An 18,398-nucleotide genomic window follows, 5' to 3' on the forward strand; every position below is an offset into this window, starting at 1 on the left:
GGGCTACCCCTTAAAGAGGAACTTTTTCGTAAGACTTAAGAAATGCTTTTCACTCTAGCTTGTGAACATGTTTTCTGGCAAGTTTACACAGACTTCGCAAAGACTTAGTAAAAAAAAACAGCGTACTGTAAGTTCAATTTATTTGCTATATCAGGATACACAAACTCATTGCAAACCTGCCTGGGACCTGAAAAACTCCAAAGATTTGAGTGTTACTGTAATACTGTAAAGTTTAACTTATTTTTACAGTAGCTATCAAACATTATTAAAGTTGCTTTAAGAGTCCAACTAATTATTAACCTTCTCTTTAAATTAAAGTTAGCAACCTTGCAGCTAATATTTACATACACCTGACCACAGGAATACTTTTACAGTTTCACAGAGATGGCATTGTGGCTGTGTAAAGTAATACCTCCCCAGTCTTTCAGAAATAGTTGTTTTCTTAACACTTGTTTCTTAACTTCATGCCTGGCTATATATTTACTATTAATGCCTCTTACTTCAAAAATGGAGCTAAAGTAACTCTGTTTACATTTATCAGTGCTTAAGATAAAATATATACTTGCAAATTTTAGGCAGTCGATAGAGATGTTGCATTAATACTTTAATTCCAAACTCAAACTTTTGCTTCTGAATAAAATACGGTAATTTTACACTGTGTTTATCAAGCTTAAATTTGTGTATGAGGCTAATTCCTGTGCTAAAGAATTAACCTACTGAAATGGGAGATAGATATTTAAGAATTTCATTACTGATATTATTCAAAAAGGAAATGTGGCTACCCTTATATTTAGATCTATGCTTGAGAATCCCTTCTACTTTTTTCCCATTAAAAATTCTTGCCATTATAACCCCTGACAATAGCTTGTCCAATCTATATTCTATTTGATTTGTAAAGGTCACTGTCTTTTTAGCATTTACATACTGCTATAACTCAGCTTTTTACTTGGATTTCGATCTTATATTTATCTGATTTTAACCAGGAAAAAAATATTGCTGTAGTTAATTATAATTAAAGACTAATACATTGCTGAGAATGAAAGTCACATAACTAAGGTGCAAATAGGCCTGATCCCCACTGATTTTGGTAACAGCTATAAATCAAGGTACCTCTGAGTCTAAAAAAAAGTGTAATCTTCCTTAAAGAAAAATTGAATGGAAGAAATCTACCAAAAAGGTATCAACATTCATGAAATTTTAGATCGGATAATCTAATGTAGAAGACCAGCCTGACATAGTAACTCACATGTTAGAAAAATATATATTTCAACGAAGCAGTATTGCTCCTCCCCAGCATCCTAACTTACACCAAGTTACAGACTTAAAATCTCTATGTACGAATGCATTCTGCCATATAAGTACATTTTTTTTATATACATATGTATATATATATATAAACTCTACAGTTTATGTATAAACACCCAGCTCAGGAGATCAAACTAGCTACAGATCACAGTGCACTGGACAGCATCATGCCCAGAGAGTGATGAGGCCCGCAGGTGCATCCAGGCACCTTTTCCCCAAAGCTCAAAGGAAGGTATATCCCCTGATAAAATACTACAGATACAGTGTCTTGTAAATGACAAATGTTGACTCAAATCTGTACTGGTAGATAAAATTATTTCAGGAAGTTCTCCAGAATGCAAAATATTCAAGTAAAAGAAACACTTATATGCATTTTCACCCTTATTTGAGACATTAAAATCCATGGTATGATGTTTACGTAGCTATTTCCTTATTTTGAAGTAAGAGAAATTTCACAGCCTGATTATGTGTTCACTCCTTGAGGAAGGAAGAAGACTTGCAGCTGATGAACTAAAGGTGTCAGCTGAGGAAGATGCCAACTCAAACATCAGATGAAATGACAGCTCTGCAAGTGAGCACGCTGTATTAATGTGTTGAATCTAATTGGTAAAATATTTCCGTGTGAGAACGCTGACATGCTCTGAACAAGCTTTACTTTTCCCTTGTAATTTACAGTTGAAAAAAGCTCTGATCCTAAAAGAAGAATTTTCAGAAGTATCTATTTAGGATCACAGGTCGGTGTCCAAGAATATAGTTCTGAAAAACCTATCTGAAATGCTTACCAAAGAGATTCATTTACCAGAAATTGATTTGTTATTGACACAATACTTTTTTCCTAGCAAAGGCAAAATCTTTACAACGAAGGTAAAGAGTTGAAGTCCTCCCAGCATCATGCATCATTTAAACACTGCAGAGAAAGTTAATGCAGACACAACCATAGCAATTATTACGCATTTTTTGACCTACAACTCAACTGCGATATTGAGAATTGGAGTTGGTGAAAACTATTTCATCTGCCTTTTGATATATGATCAGGCTTTTAGATTTTGTCATTTTAGTGTCCACAATAAACGTAGATTCTAGCATTATCAGTATTAGCAATAAAAAAGAGTAACTTATAGTTGCAAACTAGTTGCAAACTTTTCAACTGAGGCCATTCTATGACTATGATTCTACAGTTAATCAGTATTGTTCTACAGTATGTTTTAAAAAATCCTACTTTAGAATCCATTTTTTTTTTTTAAAGAAATAGGTCTAAAAGCTATCCAAATGGGGGCAACCCAAAGTTCCTGCTCTCCCACATGTTGTAAGAGAGCTCCTGGAAAGCAGAAAGGAAACCACTGAATGAACCATGCGACTGGTAACTACAAATACCATGTAAGTCCTTCTTCCAGCAGCAAGTAAGAGGGCTGCACCAGGTGAAGGATGCTCACCGGAATAACGCTCGGGAGCCACAAAAAGTGCCCCATGTGACTGACACTGCTAAGTGCTGGGGTCGATAGGCAAGTGGGACATTTCTGAGTCTGCACACACACGCTTAGTTGTTCTTGGGAAAGTCTCTCTGAGTCTGCATACGCAGATGTAGTTGTTTTAGGATAGTCTGGGTTTTCAGGTATAGATAAGCCAATAAATAAAGAATCCGGGCTTTTTGCAAGGCTTTGTAGGGGAGGCACTGACGGATACCAAGGGCCGGGACGGGCCGGTTTCTGCCCAGCTCCCCGGCGCAGCGCTGCCCAGGCGACAAACTCGGGTTTGTTTTGGAAGGGTTTCAGCGCCACCGCCGTGCCCCGGCTGAGCCCCTCTCGCCCGTCCTTGCTCCCGTCCTGTGCCCCTCTCGCCCGTCCTTGCCCCCGCGGCGCCCCTAACCACGCACCATCTCGATGATCTTCGTCTTCCTGCCCGTCCTCTTCTTGATGGTGAAGATGTACTGGGCCAGCACCACGCCGCCCACCAGGGCGCAGAGGCTGGCGCTGGCCACCGCCCCCATCTTGGCCACGGCGGCACGGTCCATGGCGGCCGCCGCCAAGCGCCCGTCCCCGCCGCCCGGCAACGGCCGCACCGCCTCAGGCCCGGCCGTACCAAGTCTCAGGGAAAGGGGGAGGGAGAGGGGGGAAAAAAGGGGGAAACGCAGCCGTTGAAAAAGGAAAGAAGGTTGGTGAGAGAGGGTGTGGAAAGGGAAAATACCCACCGGGAGCTGGATGGTCCTCTGGAGTGCGAGTGATGTTCTGTTTCCCCGCTCACCCCCCTCCCTGGGCAGAAGTGGGAGGACCCAACCGTCTCCCCCTCCACTTTGCCAAGCGCCGCTTCCGCCGGCACCGAACTACATTTCCCAGCGCCGCCCGCGGCGGCGGTTGCCAAGGCGCCCTGACAACGGCGCCTAAAATGGCGGCGGGGAAGGGACCGTAACGGCGCCGGCCTCCAGCTCCCGGCCTCGGGTGGGGGCCGCGCTGCTGGTCCCCCGGTAAGGGCCGCCTCCGGAGGGGGCAGGCGGACTGTGGGCTTCTGGAGGGATGGGGAGGCTGGATGGGGAGGCTGGATGGGGCTTTGGGCAGCCTGGGCTGGTGGGAGGTGTCCCTGCCCATGGCAGGGGGGTGGAACTGTGTGGGCTTTAAGGTCCCTTCCAACCCAAACCATTCTGTGATTTTCTGGAGGTGCAGCTGGCACAAAACACGGGCCAGGAGCTGTGAGTTTTGAACTGGGATAGTGTTATTAGCGAGCCGCGGGCAGAAGGATTAGTCGTGTTTGCTGGTTCTTAAAATAGCAGCAGGTAAGGAGCAGGAAAGCTGATTTGTGCCCTGTCTGGTCAAGTTCTTTGGTTGCGTCACTAGGGCACCTTCAAGGCGATTAATCAGTAGAGGTTTGGATGCTATTTATATCTTCGTTCGCTTCTCTAAAATAAACTATTTTATGGAGGACCAACATCAGAAACCATATTTTTGCTGGTTTTCCTTGGTGAGCAAGAGAACCTCAGCTCTGTGACTTTAAAAACTTTTAAACGACTGGTTTTAGTGCTTCTTACAAAAGACTTAATAGCTTTAAAAAATTGCAACTCTCTTGCTTTTTTATCTTTTAATGTTAATCCATCACAATTAGTCTGTGAATTCATGGCAAGATTTTTTTTAAAGTACATGACCAGAAACGTCTGAAATTGACATGTATTTGGCTTCCACTAGAGCAATGTGAAACTAACAGATGGAATATACGTAGTTGTTACCAATGAAAAAGGATGTTTGTTTGGACTGATGTATATGTTAGAATAGATTGTAACAACAGTTTGTTTCCTTCCCAGTGAAAAAGAATGTCCTTGTTTAAAGCTCGAGACTGGTGGTCCACAACGCTTGGAGAAAAGGAAGAATTTGATCAAGGCTGTCTGTGTGTTGCTGATGTTGATAACAGTGGCCAAGGTAAAATTACAATTAGCTGACTGGTTACTCCTAAACTATGCAGGTACAGGTTTACTTTTATCAAATCAACATATACTGAAAACTTGTTAGCCAGACTAATTAGTTTGTCTGCTTTTTTTAATGTGTCCGTATAGAATTAATAAGACACATACAGTACCATTTGTCTGGTATGTATCTGGGTTTCTAACCATCTAAATTCTTTCTTGTGTTCAGTAGTAGTTTCTCTCATGTTTTATTCTCTCAGTGGTAGGTATCTTTAAAACAAAACTTTTTTAGTTTGTCATGGATGCAACTATATCAGTTATTAAAAGAACTTACAGGTGAAAGAGTTTAAAAAGGAGGGTGAGAATTAACAAGCTAAGAAGATATTTACAATCAGAAAACAGCCATTTGTGTGTGGAAAATATGAGGACATTGAAATAAGTAACTCTCCATAAACCCTGCCTTTTTACATAGTCATTAATAATATGAAAGCGAAGTCTGGAACTGAAACGATGCCTCTTTGAGGGAATATTTACACCAGTCATGATCTTTCCTGTCAGGGAGAGTTCTTGTGTATATATTTAAATACTTGAGGCATTCTATATTAGACTGTTGTGCCTATCTCACATCTTTGTTCTTGCTTAGTAGAGATTCTTGAGTTTGATTTCACCATTGCTAGACTTCTTTTCAGGAGAATTTCAACAAAGTTGAGTTATGTTTCTGTTTAACTTTTTCAAATGGAATTGAACTGAGGGTGTTAGAGGTAGAATCCTTTCTTAATGGAAAAATGTAACTGATATAAAAGCAGAGCTTAAATAGCATTGTAGGAGTAGCAGTCTTTTAATTAGTAACAATAAAATGTTTATTTACACTTCTAGTAAACTAATAAATAAACACTTGTAACAAATTCCTTTGTAATAAACAGAATCACAGAATTTCTAGGTTGGAAGAGACCTCAAGATCATCGAGTCCAACCTCTGACCTAACACTAACAGTCCCCACTAAACCATATCCTTAAGCTCTATATCTAAACGTCTTTTAAAGACTTCCAGGGATGGTGACTCCACCACTTCCCTGGGCAGCCTGTTCCAATGCCTCACAACCCTTTCAGTAAAGAAGTTCTTCCTAAGATCTAACCTAAAACTCCCCTGGCTCAACTTAAGCCCATTCCCCCTCGTCCTGTCACCAGGCACGTGGGAGAACAGACCAACCCCCACCTCGCTACAGCCTCCCTTGAGGTACCCATAGAGAGCGATAAGGTCGCCCCTGAGCCTCCTCTTCCCCAGGCTGAACAAGCCCAGCTCCCTCAGCCGCTCCTCGTAGGACTTGTTCTCCAGGCCCCTCACCAGCTTCGTCGCCCTTCTCTGCACCCGCTCAAGCACCTCCATGTCCTTCTTGTAGCGAGGGGCCCAAAACTGAACACAGTACTCGAGGTGCGGCCTCACCAGAGCTGAGTACAGGGGGACGATCACCTCCCTAGCCCTGCTGGTCACGCTGTTCCTGATACAAGCCAGGATGCCGTTGGCCTTCTTGGCCACCTGAGCACACTGCTGGCTCATATTCAGCCGACTATCCACCATCACTCCCAGGTCCTTCTCTGCCTGGCAGCTCTCCAACCATTCCTCTCCCAGCCTGTAGCTCTGCTTGGGGTTATTGCGCCCCAGGTGCAGGACCCGGCACTTGGCCTTGTTGAACTTCATGCAGTTGTAACACTTTATGTTTTATGTTGTAACATTGTAACACTTTATCTTTTAAAACTAGGCTTCTTTTTGTCTGGAGTTCAGAACCAAAAGTGAATGCAGCTAGTTGCAGTAGCCAAGCAATAGGGCAAAATATCCTTATGTAGATAAGTATTTTTAATAAATTCTAAAATAGGTTTAATCATACAGGTTATACCATTCTTAATTTACTGCTGTTGGAATACTTGTTACGGAGCTGAGGAAAAGATGAGTGGAGGAAGTGGACAATATTCTATGAATAAGGGACTCGTGGGTGCAAGTTTTTTTTTTTTTGTGGTTAGAGAAGAGAGGACACGGGTAGCTGTTCTGAACTATTGACTTGAGGTCCTGTGGAACTATGCCAAACCTTTAGAGACTGGTGAACTTGGTTTGGGAGCATTAGTCAATTGTCCTTACTTACAGACAAATTCTATTGGATTTGATCTTCGTTGATAAAGTTGCCCTATATATAACTGAAGGAAATAAGTCCCAGCTACACCGTTAGGTTGTTAGCAGTTATCATGGGAGGCAGTTCTTTTTTTTTTTTTTTTTAATTAATTTTGTTGTTAGTCTCTTGGTTGTTAGCAAATGCATGCTTGTTTAAAATACTGATCCCAGAATAAACCTAGTGTGACTATTGTACTTCAATTTGGGGTAAGCAAACTGTATCAAGATCAGGTGGTCTCAAGGCCTTGCTTTCTTGTTTTAATCTGTTGACCGGATGTAGTAATTACCTGTATCTAGTTTGGAACTGCTGACACTTGCACAAATCCAATCTTAAATTTTAGCAGTTCTGCTGGTACGATACATATAAACACAAATCCTAGTTGTTGAAGCTAAAAGTTTGAATTACTATCAAAAAACAGAAAGTGATGTTTTTCCTAACAAGTGTGAACGTCAGTTTAGAATTATAGTGGTAACAAAGGTCAGTGCTACCACCATTATGACTGCTATTTTGAACCCTTTGCTGACAGGCTTACATTGGTGAGGAAAAAAACTCATTTCTGTTAACCTAATTACTAATTGCTCTGTCTAGAAGACAGAACATAATCAGTGTTAGTTGAATCATGGAAATGTTCTTTCATTTTAGGGTATTCTTTGGAGCATTTCTGCACTAAATCTAGTTCTACACGTGTTATTGTATTTTGTAATCTCATTTGGTTATTTTTTTTATAGATAAAATTATTGTGGGCAGTTATATGGGATATCTCCGAATCTTTCATCCACATCCTGTGAAACCTGGGGATGACATGCAAGCTGAAGACTTGCTCTTGGAAGTGCAGTTACAAGAACCAATACTGCAGGTGGAAGTGGGAAAATTTGTTTCGTAAGTGAACAACAGCGCGTGTTGCTGATCATTATTTAAGGCTTAGATATTTTACTTTCATTGTTTTGGGTGGTGGGGAGTGGCTTCAGTTTCCTTATTGATGCTGATTGATTGCATCTGTGAATACCATAGTACGCATTTGGTCTGCTTGTTGAACCGTCTTCATAGGAGAGATTTTTTGCTTAATGTCTAACTGAAGGAAAATCTTTCAGGTACTTGTATTTTTTTTTTTTTGAAGTATATAGGACAGGAAAAAAAATTACATTTTTTAGGTGTTAACAGAAAATTTCAGTAACTTGCGGTGTTTTAAGATGTAACATTGGTCAGTTTGGGGATGTTTGATAGAAGATTGAAGATCGTAGATACTAAGGAATTTAATGGAAATAAGCCTCCAGATAGAGGAGAAATACTATGGCCCTAAGGAAAAGACTCTATATTTAATTAGATATAAGAGAATCTACATCGGAGGAAATATCATTCTAAACTATGAGTCAAGCCTGTACTTACCATGGGAAGATTTCCTTAAATTTTTTTCAAGACAAAAGGCCTATGTCTGTTGGATTTTGTTCTTTAAGTACTCATGGACTGGCCTCGTGCAGAAATGATAATGCTTTGGCTTGTGAAGAGATCTAAAACTTATTCTTTAATTTTAGCGCAAGAGCCTGCTCAATTGAAAGTGCTACATAATTTTTGGGCAAGAGGAAGGTGAATAGTTTAATTGATTTAGTTTTGCAAGTAGTACAAAACCGAATTTTAAAAACAATGTATGTGGCTGCTGAATAGTACTTGTCTCAAATAATGATCTTCCCATCCATTTAGTTTTTTGAAGAGTTGAGAAGTTGAGAGAAAACAGCATCTTGTTTGGAATGTTTTGCAAGCTAAACTGGGGAAATAGTTGACCTGCCTTTCATACTTAAATCTGAAAAAATGTTCTGTAAGGATTCATTTTAATTTTGAAAGTAGCTTTAAATTTTGGAAGATTAGTTCTCGGTTGTTTTATGTTCACATCTAATATTCTTAAACCTGGCCAACACCTGAAAGTAATGTTGACATTTTGACAGTGATTTTGAATTTTTTATCTCATGCATTTTACTTGAAATTTATCTTAACTGTTTTTTCCTACTCCCTTTTTTTACAGTGGTACTGAAGGACTTCATCTGGCTGTGTTGCATTGCCGAAAACTCTGTGTATATGCTGTTTCAGGTTAGTTTACAGATGCAAACTATCTTGTGGTTTTAGGATCATACTAAAGTTGGATCAGGTTAAATGCTTAACTTGGAATATACAGAGTGTTTGCTCATCATCCCTGTAGAGCTGCAGTCATAATGTTCTAGCACTCACTCATGTAAGAAGAAGAAATGTTAGTAATTATATCCAAATATCTCCCAGTGGCTAATGACCTGGTGATCTGCTTGGTGCTTGAGATACTGTGATGTGTGTCTGCAATTGGCAGTGCTGGAGTCCTACTTTTTTTTTTTTTTTTCTTGTGTTGTTCTACTTGCTCTCCCACAGGAAGATGGAGTTGATCTGATAACGACGACTTCTTACAGAAGTCATGGCATTGCTTACAAAGATTAGCTATGAGTCTTAGCTGGTGCAGTGTCTGCATGTTATGAAGGATTTGTCTGAATGTACATAGGCGTATGGTAAAACTTCTGCTTTTGAATAACTAGTGCTTGTTACAGTTCTAAAAGTAACTTACTATTTAGCATGCTAATGGACAAATGGTTGTTTAATGACAGTTTACCTATTTTTTTTTAAGTACGAAAAAATTATAGTTACTTCTTAACTCAAAAATCTGAACTTCCTAGAAAGCCAGAAGATTGGTAATGCAGCCCAGGTGAAGATAAGAGGTTAACATTGGTAAAAAGGTGAAATTACTATGGTTTTTCTTTAAATCCTTTCTTTTTCCTATTTCCTTTGTCTGGAAATCTAAGTGTTCTGTTCATGCAGTATATAAAGAGACAAGTCACAAAAGACTCTGCATTGAATTCTTTCTAGTACATGTGCAAAGCACATATGTAAGAGTTCTACTGACTATCCTTGTCTTCAAAATTCAGTAGACAACCACATATTGTTCACCTCTGTGCAGTGACAGCTGGGGTTGCTCCCACTGTGAAAGCATAGTTTACTTCTAGGAGCAGCTTGCTTCCTGTTCATAGCTCAGTGGGCAGATAGAATCTGAAAGGACAGCATGTCTTCATAACCAAACTGTCTACTAGTTATCTTGCATGGAGACACCTGTAAAGTTGGTTTTTGTTGAGGGGTAATACTTTGAGATATAATGCCACTTCCATACTTGTGCTTCTCTGTAAAGGTACTTAAGTTTTACAGTTGTTGCCTGCCAGTATAACTTATTAAAACAATTTAATACTTCCATTAACAGCATACAACAAACAGGTCAGTTTAGAACTCTTTCTAATTATAACTTGCTGTCTATGTGGCTTAAACACCAAAGTAATACTGTTTTACAGTCCTTCAATAGATACTTCATGCTAATTGGTAAGCATTCATGCTGTGATAGTAACTTTATCAGAACTCTTCAAACTCTTGAAACAGCTCCTTCAAAAACCAAATCACTATTTCTTTATGCTTCCGCAGCAAATTTCGGTGTCATAAAGTGGAATTTTACATGTTTTATACACATCACAAGGTGTTTGTTATTCATAATAAGGCAAATCTATGCTGTTTCTCCTGTATGAATGAAAGCATCCTTCAAGGCTAACTAAAGAATGGCCTGGATCTTGTATTACCATTAGTGTGCACAGACTGATTACCTTCTTGATTGTTTTTCCTCTGATATTGCTCTTTAGGTAGATACTCATCCAGCCAGGGCTTTCCTCTATGTCTGTTCCGATCTTCTCTTGAATGTGGGCCTACCTTCATGGTAACAGCTTAAGAGCTGTAGTGGATTTTAGTTGGAGCAGTTCCCTAAAAGGTTAGCGTGAGTTACAAGTCTTTCATGGCATGTTGTTAAGATGAGTGTTGAAGTAATCTTTGCATATCTCAAGTTGTGATAGGCTTGGTTTAGATCTCATTTGCTCAAGAGATTTTTTTTTTTTTCCTATGCTGATGTAACTATTCTCAAATTCTTTTTTGTTGTTATTTTTTCTTGTTTTCTGATATGATTCCTAAAGTGTTACTCTATACGATGAAGAACTGAGTATTTTTTTTTGTGGGCAGGCAGAAAATATTCTTGATTATTAAAAGGGGAGCTGTACCTTCAGTTTCTTTAGAAAGGCTTCTTGAATTTCTGCTAGTTCTGTGAAGGGTTCAGGAAACTAGTTTATGCAGATGCTTTTGAGAATGTGATATGTATGATAAAATTATTGCTGTCACTGTATGTGTGTGTCTCTCTTTGCACTCTTAAATCACTGCATTGAATTTCAGACTGGGTAAAGGCAAGTGAGATAAATGTACCCTAAACATAGCTTTTTTTTTTTTAAAAAAAAAACAAAACAAAAAACAAAACAAACAAAAAAACAAAAAACACAACAACTTAACTGGCTACAGCTCAATTTGAGGCAAAGACGTTTACAACTCAGCCTGTGTTGTTGGATATAGTATATCCACTGAATAAAAGCGAGAATTTTAAGAATTCTGCCTTTTTGAGTAGACTTTTTCTGATCTTAAAGGTGTGTCTAACATGAAGAAAACTATTGAACAATAAAACTTCAGCATCTTGCTAAATCTTTATACAGTAGTTAGTATATTGGGACCTTAGTTGTGGTTCTGGCCTTTGAGAATTCTTTTTTCTTTTAAGAAAACAGCAATTTCAGCCCTCGTATCTAAGTCATTAGGAATAAGTTACAGCTTTTCAGGTTGCTCTTTAAACTGATACTCCTTCTTCCAAATTGCATGGATAAATGATGTGAAATATATACTTTTTTTTTTGGGTAGGAACTCAGGGGAATGTTGAACATGGGAACCAGTATCAGATTAAACTGATGTATGAACATAATCTTCAGAGAACTGCTTGCAATATGACTTATGGACCATTTGGTGGTGTAAAAGGTAAGCTCCTTGCTGCATACTCTTTATTTGTTTACCTGTGAATAGTTGAGGGTTAACTTAAATCTTGAAAGGCTGCAGGCTACTGTTATCTAGAGGGGAGACCATCTTTCTCAATGATAATGTCTTTTATCTGATGTAGGGGGATGGGAGGAGTTAAAATGAGGCAAAGAATATTAAACACAAAATAGTTGTTTTCTTACATATTGAACAAGATATGAACTTATAAGGATAATACTGATTTTTTTTTTTAAATAATATTTTAACATCCAAAGTAATTATTTTCTTCCATGCTTTAATTCCATTTTGCTTTTCTGTAGCTTTCTTATCCCAGGTGAAGGAATAAGTCAACACTTCCATTCTCTGAACCTAAACTACTGAGTCTCTTTAGAGATGCGTAATACGGACTGAAAAAAATAAATAAAACTATGATTGGAAAAACATAATGGTGGAAAGTAATGCTTATGGTGTATTTGTAGTTTTGAATGTTTAATAGATTTCAGTCTTTGAACTTGTGACACAATTATGAATGCTATTTTATATTCTGATCTGGAATCATTTAGATTTGTTCTACATAACAGCAATTTCTCTTCAGAAGACAAGCTTCACTGGCAATAATAGGGGATCTGCACAAGTAATGTGACCAAGCTTTTCACAAAATAATATTACTTTACTGAGGCAAAAAGTCTTCTGAGTATATGATAAATATATGCGTATGACCCCACAGTTCTGGAGCTGTGATAATGCACTGTAAGATTATTACTAGAAGATTAACCCTAAACTCAGGCTTGTCTCTGGGCTTGAATTAAGCTATCCACAATTCATACTGATTAAAGTGGCTTTCATCTACTAATTTTGTACGAGCACCTTAGAGAAATTGACTCTTAAGTCATGTGGATGAGAAAATGAGAAATGCCATGAACAGCTTGAGGGGGTGAGTGTATAGTTCATGGGCTTATTTGTGCTAACTTTAAAAAGAAGATACAGAGTTTCTCAAAAAATGAGAAGAGGTAATAGTGTGATTCCTGCCATGCTGCAATGGGATTGCAGTAATGGATATATCAAAGGATCATAAACTAAGAATTATTAGTGTGTCTGGAGTGGTGGATGGATAAGACAAAATGCCTTTTTACCACCATTGCATGTGCAGAATAAACTCTGGATTTCCATGGAGATTCTGGATAGAGATCTAACCACCAGCTCAGTATTGATACTAGATGTATCTACAGATATCTTATCAAAACCTGTGTGGAATGCAAGTCACAAAATGAAGAGAACCTCTTTGCAGGCTAGAAGAAAGGGTAATATTTACTTCAGAACCTATTTGGCTAGCCAAACGCTTCTCGACACCTAGGACAGTCAAATCATGAGCCAGTCCTGACAGACAAAGCAGCAGAAACAGCAAAGGGAACTCTGGCAAGTTCTGTTTCTCCTGATTCCTAGTAGTGCTTCTGTCCCAGCATGTCAGACTGCTCTCCTTTTCCTTTCTTCCTCATGTTCCAGTTTGCAATAGTTTGTTGATTGCTGTGGGAAAAGAGTGGCCTCAAATCTTGTTTTGAGATTGCGAGAATGTTAATAAACAATGACGAAAGATTTATAAATAATCCCCATTCCTATCATAAGATAAAAAAGCTTTTTATTTAAGACCTAAATATGGGAAAATTATGTAGCTTGCTATCAGCAGCTTGATCATTCACTAAGGCAAGCATTGAAGCATCAGAGAAATAGGCAAAGTGGACACGAGAAAATCATCTGAATTTTGTGTGGTTTTCTTACGGCTTTTCTGAATTGAATATCCATCTTTGTGTCTTTTCTGGAGTGTCTTACTAGATCTCTTGTCAAGGCTATACTTTTAGTCTTGTCCCTAGTCTTTTGCCATGATTTTTAAGTACCATCTCATCTTCTTCTTGAGGGTTATAAATGATAATGTGGATATTTTCCATCTTGCAAGACCAGTCAGTGATCTGGAAAGAAGGTCTAAAGGCTGTTAACTTCAGTAAAACAGATACCTGTCCTAGTCTGGTCTGTTGTGCTATCTGTGTGTTTCTTTGGCAGATCTTCTGTGCTGCAATTGACAGCTAACAGTCTGTAAATAAATATTTCATTTGACTATGTGACTTCCTGACTTCTAGAATCCTGGCCAGGCATCTGCAAAGTCTCTCACCTCAGTGGAGGTTAATTTATAACGGTGTAAGTGTGCAGGAGTAAGCTTGCTTTGCTAGCAGTCTGACCTCTACACCATAATCTAGAAGTGGACTAACAAAATGCAGGGAGGGTTTTTATATTTATAGCCTTCTCCGTTACTGCTGTGACTAATATGTGTCTCTTTCTTATTGCTGTATTCAAGCATCCTTGAAACAATGAGAAGGTGAAAGAGGCACTTCAGAGGTCATGTTTACAGAGCTACTGGAGCAGACACAGGAGAATGGCAGTTGAACAGGAGTACAAGGAAAGCATGCTGTGTGAGTGTCAGGGAAGGAAAGGGAATGTAAATCCCCCAGGAATATAATCTTTCATCTGAGGAAGCAAAGAAGAATGCTGCAGGAGTCCACAGGGCACTTGATCTATGAAATTGCTCAGTCTTAGACTTCTCTTGTTGAAGATAATGCTGGATTTTTTTGTTTCTTTATATGGAGCTCCTAATCCTATACCTTTAGTGGTAAAGGAACTCATTCTCCACAGGCATACCAGTTGATACCAGTAAAAGAAAAAATAGAATTTGAATTTTTGTACACTTGCTTATACTGGTGTCCAATGACATTTTTGAGGGTTTTCTGTCCTTTCTTGGGACTAGGAGTTCTTTGGGTTCTAGTTACTACTCTGTATTTCATTTGTTCTTTCTTATTGAACTGCTTCCAAACAGCTGCCTGTCAGTTTAATGGAAACTGAAGAAAATGACCACTTCACTGCTTGCCCTTACCTCAAATAAAATACATCTTGGCATTCAGACTTATTCTGTAGTCACTTGTAATATGATTTCTACCCACATGCAGTTGGAGTCTGCTGTCAAGCAGGCCACTGTAGCTGTGGCCTTAACTGGGATGCAAAGTGCTTTGTTAGTCTCTTGATGCTATAAGGTTGCATAGTCAGTTTTGAAAATCTGGATGTAAAGCCAGCACACAACTCCCATCTACTGTTCCGGAGTTAGCACATCCACATGGACCTTGGTGAGTGGTTTGTTTTCAGCTGCTTATTCCTTTGGAAATTCCTTTTGAGAAAGTAAACAGTGAAGGTGGGTGAGATTTACCTATTCCTGACTTCTCTTCCCCACTTTATAAAGAACCTGGAGGGGAAAGAGCTTGAGCATACTCCATAGTCCTCAAGAACCTTCTCAGTTCCACCTACTCCATCCTGCGCTGTAAAGATGTCATAAAACAAGCTGGTACACAAGTCAGAATATGTGACTGGTATGAAAATGAGGCAACAGTTAGGTAACCCTGCATCAAGGTATGGAGAAGAACTCAGTTTCAATTCAATGTTTTTTTTGACTTTCTGAACTGCTGAAAATCCCATAAGACCCTTACAAAAGCTGAAGAGGAAGAGGTTTGTTCAGACCAAGCTTGCAATTTTCATTATTTTTTTTTCAGATTATATTGGAGTGAAGCCTGTTTTTCTAGCTTAAAAAGCAGCTTATCTTCTGGAGAAACTGCCTGAGGTCTCTCCTGAATGTTGGCTGACCTGGAGACCTATCAGAGGTTTTCAGAATCTAAACAGAATAGAGCTTTTAGAAACAAGTGCTCTGCTACTGCTTTATGGTTCAACTGGGTTATGAAGGTTCACCAGCTTTTCTTCATCTGTATTTAAATGTGCAATTACATAAACCTCTCCCTGTGCCTACTCTACCCTTGGCAGCTTCATTAGGGAGGAGGGTTTCTCACAGCTTCTATTAATGTGGTAGCTGGGGAAGGGTGTCTCTGCGGTTGTTTGAAATGTTCAGTAAAGACTTAGAGTCCAGTCACTAGTTATGTATTGCATGATTTTCAGTCAGCTTTCTCCAATGTAAGCTTTGCTCTCCTGTCCCTGCTAGTTTGCATCAATGTACTTATGCCCTTGTTATGTTATGATTTGGTCTGTTAACCTGCTAGTCTGTTTAGGTGAGATGTGATGGAGATGTAAAACATACAAAGTAAACTGTTATTTCTTGACTGATGATTTTGGTCTCCTGTATTTATTAAGGAAGATGGTATTGGAGATCTCCTTGCTGAAGAGAGATATGTGAGCTAAATAGAAACCTACTTACTAGGCCACCTCCTAGCAACTTCATTCATGGCAGCATTTTCAAATCGAAAACTTGATGCTGTGAGCAGCTTCCATATATACAGAACTGGCGTTGTTATTTTTAGAACAGGAACGTGTTGATGAAAATCAACAAATCCATTCACGTAGTCTGAGCACACAAAGCTGAAATCTAAATATAATACATTATTGAAGTTATAAACTAAAGACAGACCAAAACTGAACAAATATGCCCATCTACTTGAAGAGAATGCGTGCTTTCCTTCTAAAAGTGCATGGGATGTAGTTAAGTCACCACTAGATGGTCCCCTCACTACATGTTTTCATTAGTGCACTGCCTCTCCAACTGCTTTGATACTTGAACTGATTCTACAGGTGTATTTACTGCAAGACTTGATGAAAATACAATAGCACTTTCTGAAAACCTGATAAAAAGTGTTTTATTGATTAAAATAAAATGTATTTCGCTGGCTGTAGCCTTGTAGCAAAAAGGCAAAATGAACTTAACCGTTTTGCTGAAAGTAAAAGTCAAAGGGCCAGGGAAGTGGGAAATGGAAACAGGAAATCTCTTGTGTGTTTAACTAGACTTCCAAACAAAGCTAATGGAAAGCTTTAAAAAAGTGAACGGGGGTAAGAAACAACCTGCAAGGCCTGAAGTATAATTCAGGCTCATTGTAGGCATAATTAGTTGTCAGTTACTTAGAATGTGGAAAAACCTCTGGCAAAGAGAATGACTATTATAGAACTTCTTTGGTGCTTTAACTTTACTTTTGTTTCCTGATTTCTCTGTACACTGAAACTAAAATAAAAACATGAAAGCTATCAGGAAGTGATGTCAGAAGTATATAATTACATACTTAGAATTCTTGATCTTGAGCACAGGTTTTCAAAAATTGAACTTAATTTTTAATTCATTATATTTATTATGTAGAATGTCTGCATATATCAGGATTTCATAATTCTAAATTTTTTGTTGTCATCTTAGGGCTGTAAATTGAGTTTCTTTTGCAAGACCATTATTCTAGCATATGGATCCTTTTAGAAAGGATGATTCATGGTAAAATCATGTAAGCTAGTAGTGCTGAACACTTTTTTTTTTTTTTTTTCAACCAAGTGAACTCTTAACCTAGCTACAAAATGTCACAGCCCTTAAGTAATGAACAGATTGTACACAGTCTGTGTTTTATTTCAAATGTAAAATTTCAAGAACTTAAGGTGACTCTATGTCCTGGTTTCAGTTAGAACAGAATTAATTTTCTTCCTAGTAGCTGGTGGAATGCTGTGTTTTGGCTTAGGATGAGAAGAGTGCTGATAACACCCCGATGTTTTAATTGTTGCAGAGCAGTGCTTATACCAAGCCAAGGACATCTCAGCCTTTTGCTCTGTCCTGCCAACAGGCGGGCTGGGGGTGCAGTAAGAGCTGGAAGGGGACAGAGCCAGGACAGGTGACCCAAACTAGCCAAAGGGGTATTCCATACCATCTGACGTCATGCTAAACAATATATAGGGGTGGCTAGCCGGGGGGAGGGGGCCAGACTGCTCGGGGTTAGGCTGGGCATCGGTCAGTGGGTGGTGAGCAATTGCATTGTGCATCACTTGTTTGTATATATTATTATTACTTTCCCATTATCACCATTGTATTATTATTATTATTGTTATTATTATTTTTGTTATTATTTTTTTCCTGTCTTATTAAACTGTCTTTATCTCAACTCATGGGCTTCACTTTCCATTTCTCTCCCCCGTCCCAGAGAGGGAGGGGGAGGGTGAGCAAATGGCTGCGTGGTGTTTAGCTGCTGGCCGGGTTAAACCACGACACTCTACTGTAAGCTCTTTCCTGAAGATACTGAAAAAGTGGCGTACATTTCTGTGATTAGTAGAGGACTCCTAATTTTGTAGACTGGAGTCTACAAAAATTGTACTTTATATAATCTATTTAATCACACAACATAGCCTCATCTTATGTAAAATTATTATGGCGTCATGGAATTATGTTCCCCAGATTGCTGTGTTAACAATTCAACTTTCGTTAGACGAAGTGATGTTTGCTGATAGAAAGCACTTTCCAAGATGATGTAAGCTGTTTTTATGTCTAGTGTGCCATTCCGTGTCTTTACATTTGAATCAAGCATCTTATAACATTATCAGGTAAGATTATATTGAAGAACCTGATCATTGTTTGTAACAGCATGAGGTTATTTTGCATAGGTCTGTCTTATGTAAGTTCTGTCTTACATATTTGGGAGAGAAGTGAGAATTTTAGAGTTTTTAGGCACGTGAACAATCTTTGGTCACCCAAATGCAAAGCTCTGTCCCTATTACCCTGTCCATCAAAGATCTGAGTTGAAGAGTTTATCTACTGTGAGGAAGGATGTGCTTACACTTCTGTGGTTGCTCTGTGGTGAGGAGACACTC

General features: G+C 38.9%; 2 protein-coding genes across 4 annotated transcripts in view; one reads left to right on the plus strand and one right to left on the minus strand.

Moving 5' to 3' along the window:
• The window catches only part of NT5C3A (5'-nucleotidase, cytosolic IIIA), a gene marked incomplete at its 5' end in the record, with an annotated part of 28,365 nt that extends 25,003 nt beyond the window's left edge, over positions 1–3,362 (minus strand). The window contains one exon of one of the 3 annotated variants that reach the window (XM_084282167.1): positions 3,205–3,362. In XM_084282167.1, coding sequence (XP_084138293.1) covers positions 3,205–3,316 — 112 coding nt within the window. Of the gene's footprint in view, positions 1–3,178 lie in introns of all 3 variants that reach the window. The other 2 variants (XM_084282164.1, XM_084282165.1) reach the window with 2 other exon arrangements.
• A 301-nt stretch (positions 3,363–3,663) lies between these two features.
• Positions 3,664–18,398, plus strand: part of BBS9 (Bardet-Biedl syndrome 9) — a 324,493-nt gene continuing 309,758 nt past the window's right edge. The window contains exons 1-5 of the mRNA XM_084282162.1: positions 3,664–3,766; positions 4,595–4,709; positions 7,586–7,736; positions 8,875–8,939; positions 11,637–11,750. Of these exons, the coding sequence (XP_084138288.1) occupies positions 4,604–4,709; positions 7,586–7,736; positions 8,875–8,939; positions 11,637–11,750 (436 nt within the window). The 5' untranslated portion in view covers positions 3,664–3,766; positions 4,595–4,603. The remainder of the gene's footprint in view (positions 3,767–4,594; positions 4,710–7,585; positions 7,737–8,874; positions 8,940–11,636; positions 11,751–18,398) is intronic.

Source organism: Netta rufina (assembly GCF_964035555.1).
Source record: "Netta rufina genome assembly, chromosome: 2".
NCBI lineage: Eukaryota > Metazoa > Chordata > Aves > Anseriformes > Anatidae > Netta > Netta rufina.